The 20,617-nt window shown below is 45.9% G+C and overlaps 1 protein-coding gene across 2 annotated transcripts in view; it reads left to right on the plus strand.

Annotated features, from left to right (window-relative positions):
* LOC310698497 (uncharacterized protein) overlaps positions 1-20,617 on the plus strand; it is a 150,987-nt gene that overhangs the window by 30,129 nt on the left and 100,241 nt on the right. For both annotated transcript variants that reach the window (XM_083485686.1, XM_083485687.1), the window contains exons 2-6: positions 1,255-1,402; positions 2,967-3,125; positions 6,430-6,625; positions 8,486-8,641; positions 10,426-10,467. In XM_083485686.1, coding sequence (XP_083341812.1) covers positions 1,255-1,402; positions 2,967-3,125; positions 6,430-6,625; positions 8,486-8,641; positions 10,426-10,467 — 701 coding nt within the window. The remainder of the gene's footprint in view (positions 1-1,254; positions 1,403-2,966; positions 3,126-6,429; positions 6,626-8,485; positions 8,642-10,425; positions 10,468-20,617) is intronic.

The raw sequence follows: 20,617 nt of genomic DNA on the forward strand, positions 1-20,617 counted from the left end.
AATTGACTTGGGAGTTCATATGAAGCTCTAGCCCAGGGATAGGGAATGTTAGACCCAAAGACTGGATGAGATCCTCCAGGCCTCTCTGTCTGGCCCTGGGGACTCTCCCCTGGCCATACCCCTCACAAGCCCAGCTTCTTCCCCTCCTTGAGTGTGTTTTCTTTCCTGGTTGGGTCCTGGAGCTCCAAAACACCTCTTGCTTGCCTCGATGTGGGGCAGAGAAAGCTGTGTGAGAATATCTGTTGAAACTAGCCTGCCATAGAGGTAAAATTCAGTCCTTGCTCCTCCCACTTTTGCCTCTGGTCCCACCCGCTACTGGCTTGTGGCTCCTCAGAAGGTTGCCCAGAAGGGAATGTGACAGAGAATTTGTTTGTCATCATGGGGTGGTTGGTTTCACCTGTGTTGCCTCACTTTCAGCCCAAAGAACCTTCAGAAAGGAGTTGCTGCCACGGTTTTGTCTTTTAATGAACTGAATGGAGTGGAAGATTATGAGTCATGGGGGTGTGGAGAGTGTGTGTACGCATTCGGCAGTGCTGAGATTAATTTTTGGTTGCTATCTTGTTAATGGTGTTGTTTTATAGATGATGGAAGCTCTAGTACTTTGTGATTCCTATAATGTGACTTTTGCTCTAATTGCGCTGTTTAGCTTATTTTTTGTTGTTTTGTTGGTGGTGTTTAATGGATTGTTTTTGTTGTTTTCTTACTTGTTCTATATGGTTTGTACTGTATTTTGTTCTATTATGTTATTGTTATTTACTGTTTGAAAAGTGGCATAGAAATATAATCAGTTAAAAAATCAGAGGTCTGAACTGATGGTTTGCAGAGCAGCTGACAACCACATCAGATTGCACTGAGGGCCACATGCAGTCTTGGGGCCTGGTTCAACTGGAGATGGCAGGAACTGAACCTGATGCCGTCATGCACTGACCTTTCTCCCCACAACCACCTTTCATATTGAGAGATGGCTTAGCTGCCCTCCCCCCCTACACTCCCTTTAGAACAGGTGTGGTGAAGCTGGGACCCTCCAGCTGCTGCTGTACTACAACACCCATCATCCTGGGTTGCGGGAGATGATGGGAGATGTAGTTCATCAACATCTAGAGGGTCTCAGGCTTTGCTCTCCTGCTCTAGATTGTTGATTCCTTCCTTCTGACTTGTTCTGGGGTGGGGTTTTTTTTTAGTCAGTCAAAGAATATGTTAATGAATATCTCTTCTCTTTTCTCTCTCCCTCCCACCATCTCTCATTCAATACAGTTGAAGTGAACTTGCTGGACATACTGGCCTCCCACAACACAGACTTTGGCAATTTTTCACATGGCTATGAGGATGCTAACTGCAGCATCTTGGAGGTTGGACAGTATGCAACGCTCAGCATCCCTTCTGTAGAAGCCTTTGGGGAGAAGTGAGTGTCAGGTGCCCAACATCTTCACCTTTATCTCTACCTCCACATGAATATTGAAGCCACCCAGGTCTATGGTCCTGTGGTCCTCCAACAATACTCCAGAGACCACCTCAGGCAACTCAGTTAGGAATGCTGTTGGGTAACAGGGTGGTCAGTAAACCAGCAGTATCTCCAGTCCATCTCTGTGGCCCAGCACCAGGTGCAGGCACTCAAAGTCTGTCCAAAGATGAAGAGGTTTTCTGGTCAAGGAGATAATGCTTTTGTGGACAATAGCAAGACCTCCTCCTTGACTCCCCAATCTAACCTGGTGATGTACCACATACCCTGGTGGGTACAGCTGGGTAAGGCTAGGCCCACCCAATTCACAAACCCAAGTATCAGTAATACACACCAGATCAGCCTTCTCATCCACAATCAAATCATGGATGAGCATGTTTTTCTTATGAACCAATCTGGCATTCAGTAACAGCACCACTAAACCAGAGGGATCAGTGGATAGACCACCAGTATCTTCTAGAGGAATGAGAGGACTAGGATGAGGAACTGAGACCAAACATCTAGGCCTCTGCCCCATATGGTAGTCAGCCCCTCCATTCTAATTGCCCACAATTACTGGAATTGAGGTAGCATTTTCACAATCCCTGGTATATGCCCACCTAGGCATATTTGAACACCATCATCCATCACCACATCCAACTGGGAGATTAGGGCCACAGATAGTAAACTAAGACACAATAGCATGAACATCCCACCCCACCAGGAGGAAGATGGTTAAGTCCACAACTACTCTCCTCTCCCTGCCTCTCACTCAGGGGGAACCCCACCAAACTAAACTTCTATTCAACCAGGCTCTCACCATGACTGAGGTTCACAGGCCTGTCTCCCACAGCATCTGGCCTAGAATTCTGTATCTTGACTGACAGTGGTGGACACCCATGCCCTGTGGCTCCCCAACCTCTTTGGTGTCAACCCCTTTGCAGTGGACCCCACTGACTACGGCAGGGCCTATTGTTATAATAGTAAGGCAGGCCATGGGCCACACCTACTGCCCAGCTTTATTTAGCAATCAAGCAAAGCCCCATACTATAATCACACCACTTTCTCTCTTACCTGCAGGCAGATGTCTCACAGGACAAGCAGACTGACACAGACAGAAATGGCTCACACACTCTTGCTGGCTGGCAGAACAGACCTGGCAGAGGCTAGGACTGTGCAAACCACCCTCTTTCTAGTTGGCCTTCTGTAGGCCTACTCCCCAAACTGATATGGAAATGTGGTGAGCAGGACTTAAGACTGGAAAAATAAGAAACCAAATTGACAGATTCACTCATCCTTATTTCTATACCACTCTACTGCTGTACATGGATATGGGCCACCCCACATTGTCCTCACAACATCTCTGCAAGAAAGTCTAGGCTAAGAGAGAGAGAGAAAGTTACTAGCCCAAGGTTACCCAGTAAGCTTAATGGCTGAGTAAGGGATTCAATCTTCCTAGTCAAAATACAAGGCTCTAGCCACTATTCAACACTGCTATTCTGTTATTCACGCTCTGCTTCTCTTTTAGCTTTGCAGATGAGCTGAGTCTGCTGCTGATGCTCAGGTACTCTTTGAAGGAGAACACCAGTCTCTTGACTATCATCGGTCTTCGCAGCAATATCCTCTTTCAGATCAGGATTACCCCTCACACCTTGGTATTTGTTGCCAGAAGGGGGCACCATTATGAGTGAGCTCAGTGCCATATTTTTCTTCAATATTGCATCACATTGTTGCACAGACAGAAAGCCAAACCCATCTGTGCTAAACATCGATCAGGGAGCAGAATCAGTGGGACAGTTCTCCTCCAGACAAACCTCTGGGCTATTAAATTTTTGCCTAGTGCTATTTTTCTAGAAAAAGATGTGCCAGAACTCACCACGAGCACTTCCCTTGTTCTCTTATAATGGCAATGGCACTCACCTGAGAAGTACTGGAACTGATTTCTGGTGCTTTCCAGCTGAAAAAAAGCCCTGATCCCTCCCTTTCCCCTCTCCTCCATGTAATTAATATTGCCACCACCACCACTATCCCCCACCCCATCCTTCCATAGAGATCCCTCCACTCCTACCCCCACCCCAATACCAACCCAGACGACACAAAATCACCCTCCCCACTTCCCAACCACCCCAACAACCCACACTCTCAACCACTGCTCCAAGGACTCTACTCATAGCACAAAAAGAACCACACATAGATCCCTCGACCCAATCTCTTCCTTCACCACAAAAGGAAACAAACAAAATAAGCTGGTAAAAGAAAATAAAAACAAAGAAAGAAACCCATACCAACTAAAACAATACCCACAACCTCAATAAAACAATCAACAAGCGGCTAAAGTCAGACACACAACAAGCACAATTGTGGCACCAGGGCATGCCAATACCCATATCCCCACCCCAACTAGCCAATAATGTTGTTAATAACACTGGCAACATTGCTTATAAACCTTATATCCAACACAGGCATCACAAAAGGTGCTGAACATCATCTCACTGACCATTCCCTGTCACAAATGACAGGGAAGAGGTCCTGTTCTTAAACAAGGCCTTCCATGTCGGATGAGACCCAGGACCAACTGGCTGGAAGTCAGATGGTCCAAGTTATCCCAAATAAACACCTATATAACTACATATAGGCTATTTTCTGTAATCTACCCCTCCTTTAACCCAAATCTAATTCTAACCCCCCTCTTCCCCACCCATCACACTTTATGTCAGCACAATTTAATTGGTTTGATAGACAATATAAGGTGAAAGAGTCAGGAAAACCCAGATGCGTTGGCAGGGAATCGTCCTATAAATTGGATAAGCAGAATGGCTAGCTTAAAAGCAATTACACTAAATGTGAGAGGGGTTGGGAAACCCTATCAAAAGAAAATGCATCACCTCATATGTAAACACCATGACATTGCCTTCCTACAAGAAATACACAATCCACCCAAAGGAAGCAAACGCCTAAGCGAATGGTATTAAATAGTATAGGAAACAGCCTTACTAGAAAAACTAACCAATAAACTGAAACTGACATGGTGACAATAGAAGAGGATGCCTTCACCCCAGTATGGTTCCCCTTTATCACATACACAGCCCAACAAGACAACTACAAGTATCTTCCAACAGCATACGAATTAATCTGGCTAACCTGATTCAAAAATACACACATGCATACACCTGACTCACATAAAAAAACAAATCTCACTACTGCCAACCAAAGACAACCAACCACACCTTAGGCCACCCCCAACGTCTCTCACCACCAAGGAAATACAACAAGTGAATAGTAAGAGAACCCACACAAGTGACACTGACACAAAACCGCACACATACACTAAGTAGAAGAATAGAAACCTCACCGTCCCCCATCCTCCTCTTCCCCTTCTTTTCTTCCCAACCTAATACTGCATGCAACACTGTCAAACAACAAATGAAACTGATCTTTAGAAAACACAACTTGAAAAAGAGATAATTCCTTTAAAAAAAACAAACTAAGACATCAATAATCATAATCATAATCATAATCATAATCATAATCATAATCATAATCATAATCATAATCATAATCATAATCATCATAATAATAGCAGCTCTGATTTTCCCCTGGACCAGACCCTGCTTCTTACCCTCCTTGTATGCTTTTGCCTGGCTGGAATGTGCCCTTGACCTCTAACAATGCCGCTTGCTTGCTTGCTTGCTTGGATGGAGGGAGGTTGGAGAGATATGTGTATGAGAAGGATTGCTCATGTCTATTTGGAAACCTCTGACTTTATGTGGTTGCAATATATCCTAGTGTGGAGGGGTAAGAGTCATGTCCATTGCTCCACCCACTTTTGCCTCTGGCCCTCCTCACCACTGTCCCCCTGGCCCTTGGAAGATTGTTCACAAGGGAATGCCTCCCGTGAACTGAACAAGGTTCCCCAGCCCCTTCCTGGACCATTGGTAGAGATATCTGGAGATGTCAGTGAAAGTGGAGATATATTGGATTGCCAGCATCAAAAGAGTTGGGGTATCAGAGGTCCAGATTGGAAGGGAACGTGTCATGCGTGAACCTGAGGCTTGCACAATTGTGTTCTTGTAATGCACAATCAGAGTTAAGGAACCTCAGATCCAGAGGCAAGAGCTTCCTATCTGACCTCAGAAGTCTGTCCAGTCCATGCCCCTCACCAGCCTTGCTTTGCACTCTCTATGAGTGTTCTTGCCTGTCCAGAATTTATCAATGAATTCTGATGGTGCCCCTTGGCTGCCTTGATGGAGGACAGAGAAGGTGTGTGTGAGGGCATGCTGAAACTTCCCTACTGTATGAAGGTAAACATTTACAATTGCTGCTTTGCCGACTTTTGCCTCTGGCCCCACCCACCACTGGCAGGTGGCTCCTAGTAAGTTGCCCAGAACGGAATGTGGCCCCTGGTTCCTCAACCCTGTGCTTAGAGCTGGGGTAGCTGGCATGTTGCCCACCAGGTAATCTTGATTACAACTCCTATCAGCTCCAGCCAGCACTGCTAATAGTCAGGGATGGTGGCAGCTGAACAGCAACATCTGTGGGGCACCATGTTGGCCACTAGTGGTTTAGCGTTAATGCCCAGATATAGTCACAATATGCAATGCTAAAAATGCATTGCCCAGTCTCAGAAACTCACAACTTACACTTGCATGGGAGAATTAAAAGGTCATCCCCCAGTGCTGAAATTACATCAGAGTGGGTGCTGGGAATGGCCTCCCAGGGGTGAGTTTTCTTCAGTGGTAGGGCCATAGCTCTCTGGCATGCAGAAGGTCCCAATCTCTAGTATATCTTAGTAGTGTGACTTGGTATAAGGCATCCCTGTATTCAGAGGCAGCTGGGTTTTGAAGGTAAGAGTGTTGAGGGCTGGCTCTAGTGTTAGGCAGAATGAGGCATGTTCCATCCATTGCCATCTGTCACACATCTACCAGCATACTTCCCTGTTGCTGTGTGTTGCCTAACTCATGTATTGCTCTTTCTGGCCCTGTCACTTGCAGGTTCCCAGTTTCCTCCCTGTCAGATGGACACTGGCACAGAGTGGCCCTTAGCATCTCCTTGAACAGGTTGGCTCTATATGTGGACTGCTGCCTGCTGGAGAGCGTTGCCTGGTCTGGTTACTTTGGCATGGGGGTGGCCACGGAGGGCCTGGTGGTTATTGGAGGTCTCATCGAGCCCTTTGAGGTCCCTTTTGAGGTGAGGAACGGCATGAGTTTGCAGCTGCGTTATTCTTTTCAGGACACCGCCTACTACCATGCATGAAAATCACAAGGAATAAGGCAGCTTTCCCTGTTCCCAAATAGAAATGCTGTCTATTACAATGCACAAGGAAACTGTTCAGCAACCACAGTTCCCATAATCAGAACCATAGCTAGGTGATCTTGCCCTGGCAGAACTGTCCAGATTGTACCCCCTAAGCACAGACAAATTAATTCTTCTTTCCGCCTCTCCTCCAGCCCCACCCATTCAGTTCACCCTCTATTTAAAAACTTTTCTTATGAGCCAATAATCAATATATTTATTTATAGACATATTTATGGACATATTGTAGCTGATTTTGCACCCCCTCCTCCACCTGCACCCCTAATGGGGGCCCACCTCACCACCCCCTAGCTACAGCCCTGCCCATAATGAGTTCTTCCTAACACATACTGTCCATTTTTATCCAGATACTGGTAGGAATGTATATCTGCTTTAAGGGCATAAGAAGAGCCCTGCTGGAATGGGCGCTTGTCTAGTCCAGCCTCCTGTCTTCAAAGTGCCCAGCCAGATGCCCTAATGGGAGGCTTGCAAGCAGGACCTGAGTCTGTTCGACTTCCAAAACGTTCCACTTCCAAAGCGCAACTTCTGATTGGCTGCAGGAAGCTCCTGCATCCAATCGGAAGCTGTGGAAGCCCCACTGGATGTTCAGTTTCCGAAGGAACCTTCAAAAACCGGAACACTAAGTTCCGGTTTTCGATTGTCCATGAGCCAGAACATTCAACTCCTAAGGCGTTTGGGAACCAAGGTACAACTGTATTTGTATACACTTCTATCATAGCCATTCTTCCCTTATCTCTTAATCACTGGCGGAGGAAGAGTGGGGCGGGGGGAGCGCACCACCCATGGCAGTGAGTGCTTGGTGGGGTGCCATTGTGGCTGCCCTCCACCCGCGCTGGGTGCAATGCCCCTGCAGGCAGCGTGCCACGCCCTTGTGGGTAGCGTGCCACGCCCCCAGGACATGTGCCATGCCCCTGGGATGCGCACCAGCCCCGCCCCCCGGTGCCGGAGCATGAAGCTCCGCCCCTGCTCTTAATTTAACAACTCTGAAATGTTGCAACCAGTGCTTTTCTTCTAGGAAAAAGGTGCCGGAACTCACCACGAAGTTGTTACAGTCAGTGCCACACTTTTAATCAGTGCTTTTCTTCTAGGAAAAAAGGGTGCTGGTGCTGTGTACCCTTGAGTGCAGTCGTGGAACTTCATGCACCAGCACTGGGGGTGGAGAGCAGGTGGGGGCGGGGCTGGGGCGCATCCCAGGGAGGGGGTGTACTGCCCATAGGGTTGGGGCATGCATCCTCGGGGCAGGGGCGCTGCCCACAGGGACGTGGCGTGCATTCTGGGGGCATTGCATGCTGCCTGCGGGGGCGGGTCGCCCAGTGCGGGGGGGGGGGAGCTGCAATAGAACCCCACCGGGATCATGCTGCCCCCTGCCCCCCTCTTCCTCCACCAGTGCTTGAGTGTCCCTAGATAAAAAGCACTGGTTGTGACCTTTCCTCATAGGAAAGTTGCTCCAACCTCTTGATCGTTTTGGTTGTCGTTTTTGAATCTTTTCCCACTTTTCAGTACCCTTCTTGAGACAAGTTTCCTCAAACCCACCTTTCAGAAACCTAGAAAGGTGAACAATAGGCAGTGACTTAAGTTCATGTGTCTTGGAACTTTGCTCCCCTACAATCTTGTTACTTTTTTATTATTCACTGTTTTATAACCCAAAACATGAGTACATAATACAGTAATAAAACTTGCATTCCGAAAACTCATTATATTTTAACCCTTCCCAAACTCTCCCTTGCTTTCCAGGGTGCGCTGGGACAGCTGAGCTTCTGGATGGGAGATGCTGGAGTTGCAGATCGATCCTGTCTAGCCTCTTACAGCACCTGCGGAAGCCTCCTGGACAAAGGAGCTCACCACGACAGATCCCACTTCTGGGAGAAGTTTCCCCAAGCTTGGACTCAGGTGGAACTTTGTAAAGGGTTGGAAAAGAAAGGTTGAAGTGGGAAGGTAGAAAGAGCAAAGCAAATGATGATTTGATTTCTGCTTAAGAACTCCTACCAAGTGTAGTTGCAATTTAGCACCAAGTTGAAATGTTTTCTCCAACCGGAAGTTATGTCAGAGGCCTGACAGGGCCTCAGACATCACTTCTAAGGCCATGCAGGGCCTCAGAGGTTACAAGACCTCTGACGCGACTTCTGGTTTTCTGCTGGAAGTCACGTCAGAGGCTTTGCGGCGTCTCAAGATGTCAGGCCTCCGACGTGACTTCTGGTAGAAACTGGAATTCATATCAGAGCCCTGCAGTGTGGGTGCTGAGCACTCCCCCACACAAAATGTGGGGGCCCCAGGCACCCAGGGCCCCCTAGAGTTGGTGCCAATGTTATGCTCTGTCATGTCCCATTAGATCCAAAGGCCATTCTGGGTGGGTGGAGTCAGTCCATGCCCTGAGCTTGTTAAATCACCTAGGCCACCACATGGTGCAGCTGCACACAAGCCCCAAAGCTTCTGATTTTGAGTTCTGGTAGTTTTAAAACCACATTATTTATTTATTTAGAGAATTTGTACCCACTTTTCAGCTGAAAAGGTAACCGGGGTGGCTAACATACAATCAAAATTTGACAGCCCCACCTGCAGCCTAACAGGACGTGGGCGGCACTGTGGGTTAAACCACAGAGCCTAGGACTTGCCGATCAGAAGGTTGGCGGTTCGAATCCCCGCGATGGGGTGAGCTCCCGTTGCTCAGTCCCTGCTCCTGCCAACCTAGCAGTTCGAAAGCACGTCAAAGTGCAAGTAGATAAATAGGTACCGCTCCGGCGGGAAGGTAAAAGGCGTTTCCGTGCACTGCTCTGGTTCACCAGAAGTGGCTTAGTCATGCTGGCCATATGACCCGGAAGTTGTACACCAGCTCCCTCAGCCAATAAAGCGAGATGAGCACCACAACCCCAGACTGGACCTAATGGTCAGGGGTCCCTTTACCTTTACCTTACCTGCAGCCTTAGCAGTTCAGAGGCAGGAGGTTCCTGATGGTGATGGGCCTCCAGCAAAACTAGTGAAATGAGCTCAGCTTCCATATCTCTTCCTCTGAGGCAGTCTGATGGAACAGCTGCCCCCAAATGATAGCTGAAGGCTGAGGAGGCCTGATGGAGCTGGCCTGTTATGGTGGAACCAATGACCCTTATGCTTGAGCTTCAGGTGAGGAAGAAAAAGAAATGGTGCCAATCAGTGATCACTGCTGTAGGAGGAGAGTGAAATTGATTGTGGCAGCAGCAAAAAAGTAAGGTGGGAATGTCCCCCCCAAAAAAACCCCTAGCATTCACAAAACCACCAATTTAAAGCCAAAAAACGTCCTTTAACCAAAAAAGATAGTTGTGCTGGAATGAGTTTAGAAAGGTGCTGTGGCTCAGTGTCAGAGCATCCGTTTGGCATCTCAGGTTCAGTTCCTAGCATCTCCAGGGAGGACTGGGAAACCCTGGAGTGTTACTGTCAGTCAGTGTAGACAGTACTGAGCTAAATAGAGCAATGGTCTGGTTCAGAAGAAGGCAGCCACTTATGCTCCTGATGCAGGGATAATCCATGAATCACAATGCAACAGTAAGCAATGCTTTGCATACAGTTGACTGTAACCATGCCAAAACCATATATATTTCTGCTTACTGATGCTCGAGTCATCAGCGGGTGACTGCGAAACATTTGCCAGCTATGAAAATACTGACTTCTTTCTCATCTGGCTTCTGCTCTGTTTGCATTAGGTGCCAAATGTAACCAATGAGGTTCACCGATCCTACACAAAGGTACAACTTTTTCTAAACTGCACAGTGCCCAGACTCTACTCTTTGGTTTGCCTTATTAAAACAGGAGACCCAGACACTGCAGCATTTCTTATCTGATAATGGATGAGGTCATTCTGGATGCTCTGGATAATAAGAATAAAAATAGCAACTTCAGAGAAGCGAGCACAGTTGTGGATGCTGTGAAGTGTGCTAGTGTATGTGTTGTGAACAGCTGAATTTTGCAAGTGCATAATTTATGTGGCTAACTCTGTGGATTGAGTAAATTTCCATATATTTGCTTCTTTGCCCTTTCCCCTCCCTTCCCCACCTTCTGCTAAAATAGTAAAATCCTTAGACCCTTGAGCCCCTGAGATTATACTTCTGCATTCATCCATGAGGACTAGAAACTTTAACGGCATGGAATCTGTTTAAAGGATGTTCAGCTGTGTGAAGTAATTGCAGGACACTTGCTGTTTGGGCTACAACTGTCCACCCCACAAATCCCATTTAACTTTTCTCCTTCCTTTCCTTTTTCTTGATTTTTTTAAAAAAATACTGAAGCCCTTTCTTTCTTTCTTTCTTTCTTTCTTTCTTTCTTTCTTTCTTTCTTTCAAAAGGGGAAAGTGTCTTTTGGTCACACTGTATGATCACCTCTGTCAGGAGGCCTCTGGAAATATTCCACAAAGACAGACTTTTTCTATCTCTCCCCTACTTGTTAGCTTCCCAAAATGAAGTGGATTCAGTCTTTCCCAAAGTGGTTTATATTGACCACCCTGGAATTGATGGGAATGTGCAGTGAACAAAGATCCAGCGGCAAAAAGTGTGAGGGAAACGGCCTGGGTGAGGAGAGAGGTATAGTACAAAAAAGTTTAATTAGTGATCCTCAGTAATGAAGGACCTGGGTCATGTACAGAGTGGTATGACATCATTATTTTAATTTGCTTCACTCCCTAATCTTTTACATTTTATGATTCTGAGTAACTGGTAATGCCTTACACCAAGTCACATCAGTGGTCCATCTAGCACTATATTGTCTATACCAATGGTTCCCATTTGGTGGTCCACAGACCCCAACTTACCCAGAAGGTCCATGGCTTGGTTTTTAAAAAACAGAGGGTCCACAGTTCTTATCTATTTGGTAACCACTGACCTATGATCAACACTGGTTGTCCAAGGTTTCAGGCAGGGGACTACCCCAGCCCTTGTAAGAAAAACACTGGGGCCTAATTTGATTAGTAGAATGTCTGGCATCTGGTGGGCGGGGCTTGTGTGCTGTGCTCTGGAATCGGCCCCTCCCTTTGAGTGTTCAGTTAGATAGACCAACTGTCACTCTATTGTCGAGTTACAGCTCGGCATCCAGAGAAAAATCAGTCTCACACCATGATAGGTTCCGAAATATGGCTGCTCCTAGGGAAATATGGCTGCTCCTAGGGCTAATGCAGCACAGCTTTTATTGTGTGAAATGTGTGAAATAGAAAGATACAAAAAATACAAAACAAGCAATTTGTTCTAGCCAGCAGATAAAGACCTTGGTACTAGACCATGCGAGCGATCAGGCCATGCTACGTTAGCCAATCATATAGGACAGCACGAGCTGTTCACGCGCTGTTCATGCTCCAAGAATGCTTCTAGCTATGAAATCACCCTGTAACAATAAGAACTTTGCTCATGCTCTCATGTACAAGCAATCATTTTCCCACATGTCCTCTTTTCTTGTTTATATTGTTAGAGGAAAAAAGAGGGACCATTAGTACACTTCATTGCCTAAGCGTCTACACTTTGCAACATAAATTCCTCTTGTAACCCCTGTGGTGGGCCGTGGTCGGTACCACCATGCAGTGCATTGGGAAATCAAAGAGGGTATGCATTGAATGCAACAACACACCATAATGAAGCCAACAATACATGCAATTACAATCAATAATATTTTTCTTAACCATAATCCATTAGGTAACCAAGAAGATAACCACTCCCATGGATCAAAACCTTCAGGTGGATTCAAAGGATTATGGGCTATCATTTGTTCCATATGATCAATAGTAGCAGAGATATTGGTCGATTGATCAGTTATATACATGCAGCAATGAGAATGAATTAAGGCACAAATTCCACCTTTAGAAGCAAGGATCACATCTAAAGCATAATGATGTTGAAGAACTACATTTCTTATTTCTGATATTTCTTTGTTAATCATTTTTAAAGCCAAAATGGTGGAATTAAACAAATTTTCTGTCCAGTTTGCCAATTTATGCAAATCACGGTAATTCATGGCTGCACCTAAAGAAGGCAGAAGAGACCTAGAAATGGCTGTCCCTGTATATTGAGAAATAGGTGATTGTACTTCCCTTCTGTTACGCAAACGGACCGCTGGGAGCTTATCTATTTTATACACCAAGGGTACCACTATGCCTAACGTGCAGGTACCAGAAAAGGCAGAGGGGATTTCTGCAAGCAACAAAACACAGGTGATAAACTTATACGATTGTCCTTTATATTATTGCTAATCTTAAATGAAGCATTTACTGGAATACTAGAATACCACCACCAAAAAAACCTCAAAGCTTCAAGAAGCTTTTAAAAATCATTTTTCTCAGCAGCTAAAAAAGGCACTAGCCAAGCATAGTCCGCTTCAAGCATATTCCGCTTGCTGTAACTAAAAAGATTGCAACAAGGTCGAGAACAGAGCCCATTGTCTTTGTGGGCCTTGCTAAAAAAACCATATTGCAAGTTGCTTTCTGTCCGGGAACCATGCCAAAGCACAAAAATGAAACAACTGGAACACACTAAAATCCCTCACCCCCTCCCTTGCCAAGAGTCCACAATAGTTCCAAGACAGCCCTCTGTACATGCTCAGGGGAACACATCATAGGGCAGGACTCCTGAGGGAGGAGAAAAAAAAATCTGGGGGGTAAAATCCAAGCGATGCCAATAAGGATGAGAATGGTAAATTAGTCCAATGGCCACTTCCGAGCAACCTGTGTGATATTTCGTGGCTCAATTATTGACATGTAAAAACCACAATCCAAAAGAAGTCACACAACCATTTTTGCAGATACAGGAGCCCATTTGCTGTAAATAAGTCTGATGTATTGCTCCTTGTACTGCTGAGTCAAAAGTCCAAGCCCAATGAAGCGTGATGATACAGATGGGATGGTTGCTATTAGGAGGCAGCAAAACTGTAATGATGTTTGGTGGTTGAAGTGGCTTCCCAGGGAAAAGGGGGGCCAATGCAGTAGGGATGAAGATGGCCTTTCAGCATGCCAGGAAACACTGGAACAGCTGTGGAAGAGCCTCTTCCATTGCAGAGGTGATTGTGATCTTGTCCGCTGGATTCTTGTGTCCTTTAAGGGCAGAAAATAGTGGAGACAAAGTGGAAGTGGGCAGGTCCAAATAACTCTTTATCCAATTCAGCTGTCCAAGAATTTGTTGTAAATCCACCAGTTTAAAATCAGGAAACTGTAGTTGAGGCGTGACTGGAATGGCTGCAGATGCTGTCAGCTGGTGTCCCAGGCACGTAATAGGTAAAGTCCGCTGGATTTTTCTTTAGCCACTGTCAATCCAACAGGTTGTAGCCTTTGCAGGATTTTGGGACACGGCGGAGGACAAGGCCGTGGCTAGCAGGCCATGGCTAGCAGTGCCCACTGACTGGCAGGCTTTAAGCATATCAGCAATGGCTATATTTGATGTTGCCATCAAAGGGCGCAGCACTTGCTTACAGTCCTCATGATCAAACGCAAGCTGGCGTACAATCAGTTCTTGTGCTGCCAGGTCCTGAACTTGCCGCTTGAAGGTATTGTACAAGCGATCAACAAATTGTCCATAGGGCTTTGCAGGACCCTGTCTGATGCTCCCCCATCGGCCATCTCGCTCATTCTTGTCATCAGGGACAGATGCCAGAGCCTCTTGGGCTGAGGCTGTGGTGGCTGCCCAATACATAGGATCAAGGGCCAACTGTTGGGCAATAGGAAGAAAATTGCCTCCTCCTGTTAACCCATCGAGAACATCGGTTTGGGTCAGCATGACGGGGGCTGGGGGTGCAGGAGCAATCACAGGAAAGTGATTTGGAGTATCAGAATCAAAAGGCAGCAACGGAGCAGCAGTACAAAGAGTCTCTTCTTGGAGAGGAGTGGTAGGAGCGGTGCCAAATGCCTTGGGCGGATGAGGTGGAAGAGCGGGGGGTGCTGCAGAATTTGAAGAATGCAGGGGAGTGACAGGAGGAGCCGGCGGTTTAGGAGGTAGGTTTGAGGCAGGCAAAGCGGGAACCGGGGGGGCGTTTGAAGAAGCTGTTGCAGCAGCCAGAAGAATGTTTGAAGGAGTTAAGCACGACATAGCTTTGTAGACGTTACCCCAGGCATGCAAAACCTTTACATCAATCTGCGGATGATTTTGAAAGAAGTGTCCAATTTTTTTCCAATCGTCTAACCCCCAATTTCCGTCCTGGGGGAACCACGGGCAGTGAGTGTCCAGGGCTTTTATAAGGGACTTAAGGTCAGCTTTCCGAACAGCAAGGTTGTTACTGGCCAAAAGGAATTTAAGGTCTTTAAAAAATTTTTTCTGTGGTGCAGAGAGAGATTTTCCCATGATTGCAAGAGTTGCAAAAAGAGCAGGGAGCACTTACCGGAGGGATCCGTAGGAGGATGAGAGAGAGGCGCCTTTTGCCCTGTCCGGGCGGAGATAAGTGCTGATAAGTCCGTAACGTAGTCCAGAATCACATTCACACGGGAGCTCTCACCGGGGATCCACTACGTGGATGAACGACGCGTCTGCAGCCCTTGCGGGGCGAGGTGAGAGCTGAACGTTGTATACACGGGAGCACTCACCAGGGATCCACGACGTGGATGAACGACGTGTAGGTGAGTGCTGAATAATGAAAAACAAACAGTCACACGGGAGCACTCACCAGGGATCCACTACGTGGATGAACGACGTGTTGGTGAGTGCTGAATAATGAAAAACAACGTGAAGTCCGAAGGTAGTCACACGGGGCACCAATTGTCGAGTTACAGCTCGGCATCCAGAGAAAAATCAGTCTCACACCATGATAGGTTCCGAAATATGGCTGCTCCTAGGGAAATATGGCTGCTCCTAGGGCTAATGCAGCACAGCTTTTATTGTGTGAAATGTGTGAAATAGAAAGATACAAAAAATACAAGTCAAGCAATTTGTTCTAGCCAGCAGATAAAGACCTTGGTACTAGACCATGCGAGCGATCAGGCCATGCTACGTTAGCCAATCATATAGGACAGCACGAGCTGTTCACGCGCTGTTCATGCTCCAAGAATGCTTCTAGCTATGAAATCACCCTGTAACAATAAGAACTTTGCTCATGCTCTCATGTACAAGCAATCATTTTCCCACACTCTTGCTTCATTCTTCCTCATGTTGCTGTTTTAGTTTCTCTCACAGATTATGTTATTGTGTTACAGTTTTCTTTATTATTAAAGCTTTGTTTGACATATATATGAGCCGCTTACTTTGCTGAATGAAAAGAACCTCTGCTGAAGAATGCAGGAATATCGTAAACTGTGTGAGTGAGGGGATATTGCCAGTCTGGCTGGAGAATTGATTGATTGATTGATTGATTGTTGTTGTTGTTGTTTAGTTGTTTAGTCGTGTCCGACTCTTCGTGACCCCATGGACCAGAGCACGCCATGCACTCCTGTCTTCCACTGCCTCCCGCAGCTTGGTCAAACTCATGCTGGTAGCTTCGAGAACACTGTCCAACCATCTCGTCCTCTGTCGTCCCCTTCTCCTTGTGCCCTCCATCTTTCCCAACATCAGGGTCTTTTCCAGGGAGTCTTCTCTTCTCATGAGGTGGCCAAAGTATTGGAGTCTCAGCTTCAGGATCTGTCCTTCCAGTGAGCACTCAGGGCTGATTTCCTTCAGAATGGATAGGTTTGATCTTCTTGCAGTCCATGGGACTCTCAAGAGTCTCCTCCAGCACAGATTTTATTTACTCACCCCACCCCTCCACAACAGCCCTACCTCGAGATGCTGGGGACTGAACCTGGGATCTTCTGCATGCAAAGCAGTTGCCCTGCCACTGAGCTTGGGGGCACCCTGAAATTATCCCAGTCTAATTTTGGACTCCCCTCTTCTTTTCCTTAAGCTGTTGTTTGTTTCCGTTGCCTACTAAGGTTGGCTGCTGCCACCACATCTGCCTCTGAGAGTTGATTTATGTTTCAGTTACATTTCTGCCATAGTAAGAGTGCTTGTGAGTTTAATGGGCCTGGAGAGAAATGTAATGAGACTCTGGAACTGGGACAAGTCACTCCCCACACCCTCCCTCCCTCCCTCCCAAGCTCCTAATCAGAAACAGAAAACTCCTGGGATGTTTTAGAGGTTCAGTTGGACTTGTAAAAATAGGGGGGAAGAACCCACTGCTTTGGTGTTATGGGTTAAGAAATAATGAGAAGCAGCTGAGGTACTCCCCTCCACATTAACTTTTGCCTGCAGCTTTCCTCCTTTTGCACCTAGAGAGGTAGATAGAAACGGCTCCATGGTCGCTGTATTTTGTGGTTACATTGCACAGTTGTACCTTCAAAGTCAAACGGAATCAGTTCCAGAAGTCTGTTCGACTTCTAAAACATTCAGAAACCAAAACACAGCTTCTGATTGGCTGCAGGAAGCTCAAGAATAGCTCAGAAAATTCATATTTTTGTGGGTGGTTGGGGTTTTTTTTTTGGGGGGGGGGGGGAAGAACATGCAGGAAAAGACCAACAACTGTGGGGGAAAAGAAAAAAGCTCAACAACTTTTCACTTTTTAAAATATGTCAGCCTCAATGCAGATATGGTCCTGATTCAATTTAGGGGCTGGCCCTAGCGGTCAGAGACAGCAATGCTTCTGAAAAGCAGTTGCTGGAAACCACGGAAGAGGAGGAAGGTCCTGTATGGAGGTTCTGCTTGCAAGCTTCCCACAGGCATCTGGTTGCCTACTTTAAGAACAGGATGCTGGGCAAGATAGACCACTTGCCTGTTCCAGCAGGGCCCTTCTTATGTTCTTCTGAGAGAGGGCTGACTAAGGGCAGTCAGAAGTTGCTGGGGCAGAGCCAGTGTGGTGTAGTGGTTAAGAGCGGTAGTCTCGTAATCTGGGGAACCGGGTTCGCGTCTCCGCTCCTCCACATGCAGCTGCTGAGTGACCTTGGGCTAGTCACACTTCTCTGTGTGTCTCTCAGCCCCACTCACCTCACAGAGTGTTTGCTGTGGGGGAGGAAGGGAAAGGAGAATGTTAGCCGCTTTGAGACTCCCTAGGGTAGTGATAAAGCAGGATATCAAATCTAAACTCTTCTTCTTCTTCTTAATGAACCGGTCTCCATTGCCAGACACTGACAACTTTTCACTAGTTTATTGCAGAGCAAAGGGCACCTTAGGACCATGGGAGTTTTTGGCTGGTGGTGATTGATAGAGGGGGAGGTATCTCTTTTCTCCCTGCATCATCTCTGGTCACTGATATGAAGAACAGATGCCATTTGAGCTATAAATCATGTAATGTTTCAAGCTGTTTGAATAGTCACCAAGGGGTGGTTGAGATACACAAGATGTACATTTTTTTCTTTTACGGGTTTCCTTCTGAACATCCCCTGTGAAGAATGGTCACTGTGAACTCAAAATGAACCAGTCTGCTTATTTCCAGTCTCTGGGTTGTATCCAGCCGTCCTACTCAGAGTAGACTCATTGAAATTGATGGATGTTACTAACTTTGATACAACCTTGTACTTCTTAATGCTGTGTTCACTCATAAGTCCATTCTGTTCTATTTCTGTATTAATCTGTGCATTTAAATTTGCATTCAAATACAGCACATGTTTCAGTATGTAAACTTCTTTTCTTTTGAGGGGGGGAAATGGTTAAACCTGTTTCTTCTTAAAATATGCATACATTTTCAAAACACTGTTAAATTATTATTTTTTTGACCCATGAACCTGAACATTTTGCTGCTACCTGAACCTGCAGTCCTAACTCCACCTACCTGGGAGTAAGCCCCATTGAATTCAATAGGACTTACTTCTGAGTAGCCATGGCTATGATAGCATTTGAGTTCTGAGCTGTGCATTATTACAAGAGGTGTAGATTTGGTTTGTTTTTGTTGGAATATCAAAGAAAAAAAATCCTCAAGTGTTCCTGGTGGAGAGATTAGATTCAGTTCATATTTAAAGGCTAAACTACTCAGTTCCCACTTTCTGAAACAGTATGTTAACTCAGTGGTGTAGTGCACCAGGCGCAACATCTGGGGGTTAGGGTGCACAAATCCACGGGTTAGGGGGCACAAATTACTTGCCTTGCCCCGGGTGCTGACAACCCACGCTACGCCACTGTGTTAACTAAAAGGCAACCATCCTTCAAAATTTGCAGTTCTCCAAATTCTGCAATGCCAAGTAAGGTGGAACAAAAAATATGGGACAAAAAATGCATAGACTAAAGGAAAGCATGCACAAAAAAATACAATTGTTAATGAAACTGACAATGCTGTATATTAGGTGGAATTGCTTTATAAAGATGTGCATCTTAGGCAAAACCACAAACAGAAGTTAGAAGAAAATCACACTAAAACACACAAAATGTGAAAGAGAAACCAAAACTGACAGAGTTGTTCATCCCTAACCAGAAGGGGTGCCAACTTGGGCCCCAAGTTATGGGTGCCCAATGGCACCTGCGATGTAACGTGATGTCACAATTTCACGACGTCATGTTGCATCAACCTGCCCAGCGGTGCTTCTGGGGCCTGGCAGTTCACACCCAAGACCTCGCAAGACTTCTGACGTTGCCTCTGCAGTTGTGTAAGGCCTCCTACACAACTTTTGGTACAAAAACTAGAAGTCACACAAGAGCCCACACAGTAGGTGCTGAGCACCTATCAAAAACATGTGGGTGCCTGGGCCCCCTATAGTTGGCGCCTATGCTAACCAGGCTGGGCCAATGCAGGCAAAACTGGATATTCTTAAGTATGGTTACTGGATGAAATGTGAGCAGCAGGGTCATAAGCTCTTTCTACCCAATATTCCCCCACCAATACTCATTTCCCCACCCACACTTCTTTTCTTTCTTGTTGTCATGAGAGGCTTAGATGACACATCACTCAGAGTTAGACAATAAGTTTATTGTCTCCCTTTATTTTATTTTATTTGGGGGGGGGAATAGAAGATGAGAACAAGTGGGTTATGTTATGCCATTAAATCCCATACAAGCATGGCTTGGATATTTGAGAAAGGAGGTCCAACTCATATTCCTGTAGTTGGAAATTTATTTAAGAGCAGCCAGAAATGTTGCTCGCCATTAAACAGTGTTCTGCTCAAATTCCTACTGGAAAGGAGAATGGTATAGAATTTGTGATATTGAGAGATGGTGTGGGGGTGGCGTAGGGAGAGCAAAATGATTTAAATAATTATTTATTTAAAACATTTATATATTTAAAATTGGACAACACGTTTATGGTTGGGTTTTCAGATGTGATGAATTGTATTATAAGTTGCATGTTTGGTCACGTATGTTGTTATCTCTAAATAAAAAAGTTTAAGAAAAGGAATAGAACAGAGGCAGAAGACTCCCCCCTGATTATCATGAGGTTAAGCACCACCTGGTGTCTGAACTGCAGAACGCCATGATCCACACATCTCTCTATTTTGCTCAAAGAAACAAATCAGGGCATTTATTTGATTCCATGTATGAGTTGCTTCCCTTAGAATATCTCAACCTGATTTTAGGTAAGAACATCAACATTTTCTTTTTTTAAAAAAATCCACATGTAAAAACAATGAAAACATTTTATAAATAAAAGTCAGTCCATACAGTGGTACCTCAGGTTACAAACGCTTCGGGTTACAGACTCCGCTAACTTGGAAGTAGTATCTCGGGTTGCGAACTTTGCCCCAGGATGAGAATGGAAATCTCATGGCGGTGTCACGGCATCAGCGGGAGGCCCCATTAGTGAAAGTGCACCTCAGGTTAAGAACAGTTTCGGGTTAAGAACGGACCTCCAGAATGAATTAAGTTCATAACCCGAGGTACCACTGTACTACCAATAATTTTAAATAGTTCAAGTATTCCAAGTGTGGGGAACCTTTGAACCTTCAGATGTTGCTGAACTGCAATGGTCCCAGTAAGCAAAACTGCTGACCAGGGGTGTTGGGAGTTGTAGTTCAGCAATATCTGGGGGGCCTGAAGGTTCCCCACA

Source organism: Podarcis liolepis (assembly GCF_965112155.1).
Source record: "Podarcis liolepis genome assembly, chromosome: Z".
Lineage (NCBI taxonomy): Eukaryota > Metazoa > Chordata > Lepidosauria > Squamata > Lacertidae > Podarcis > Podarcis liolepis.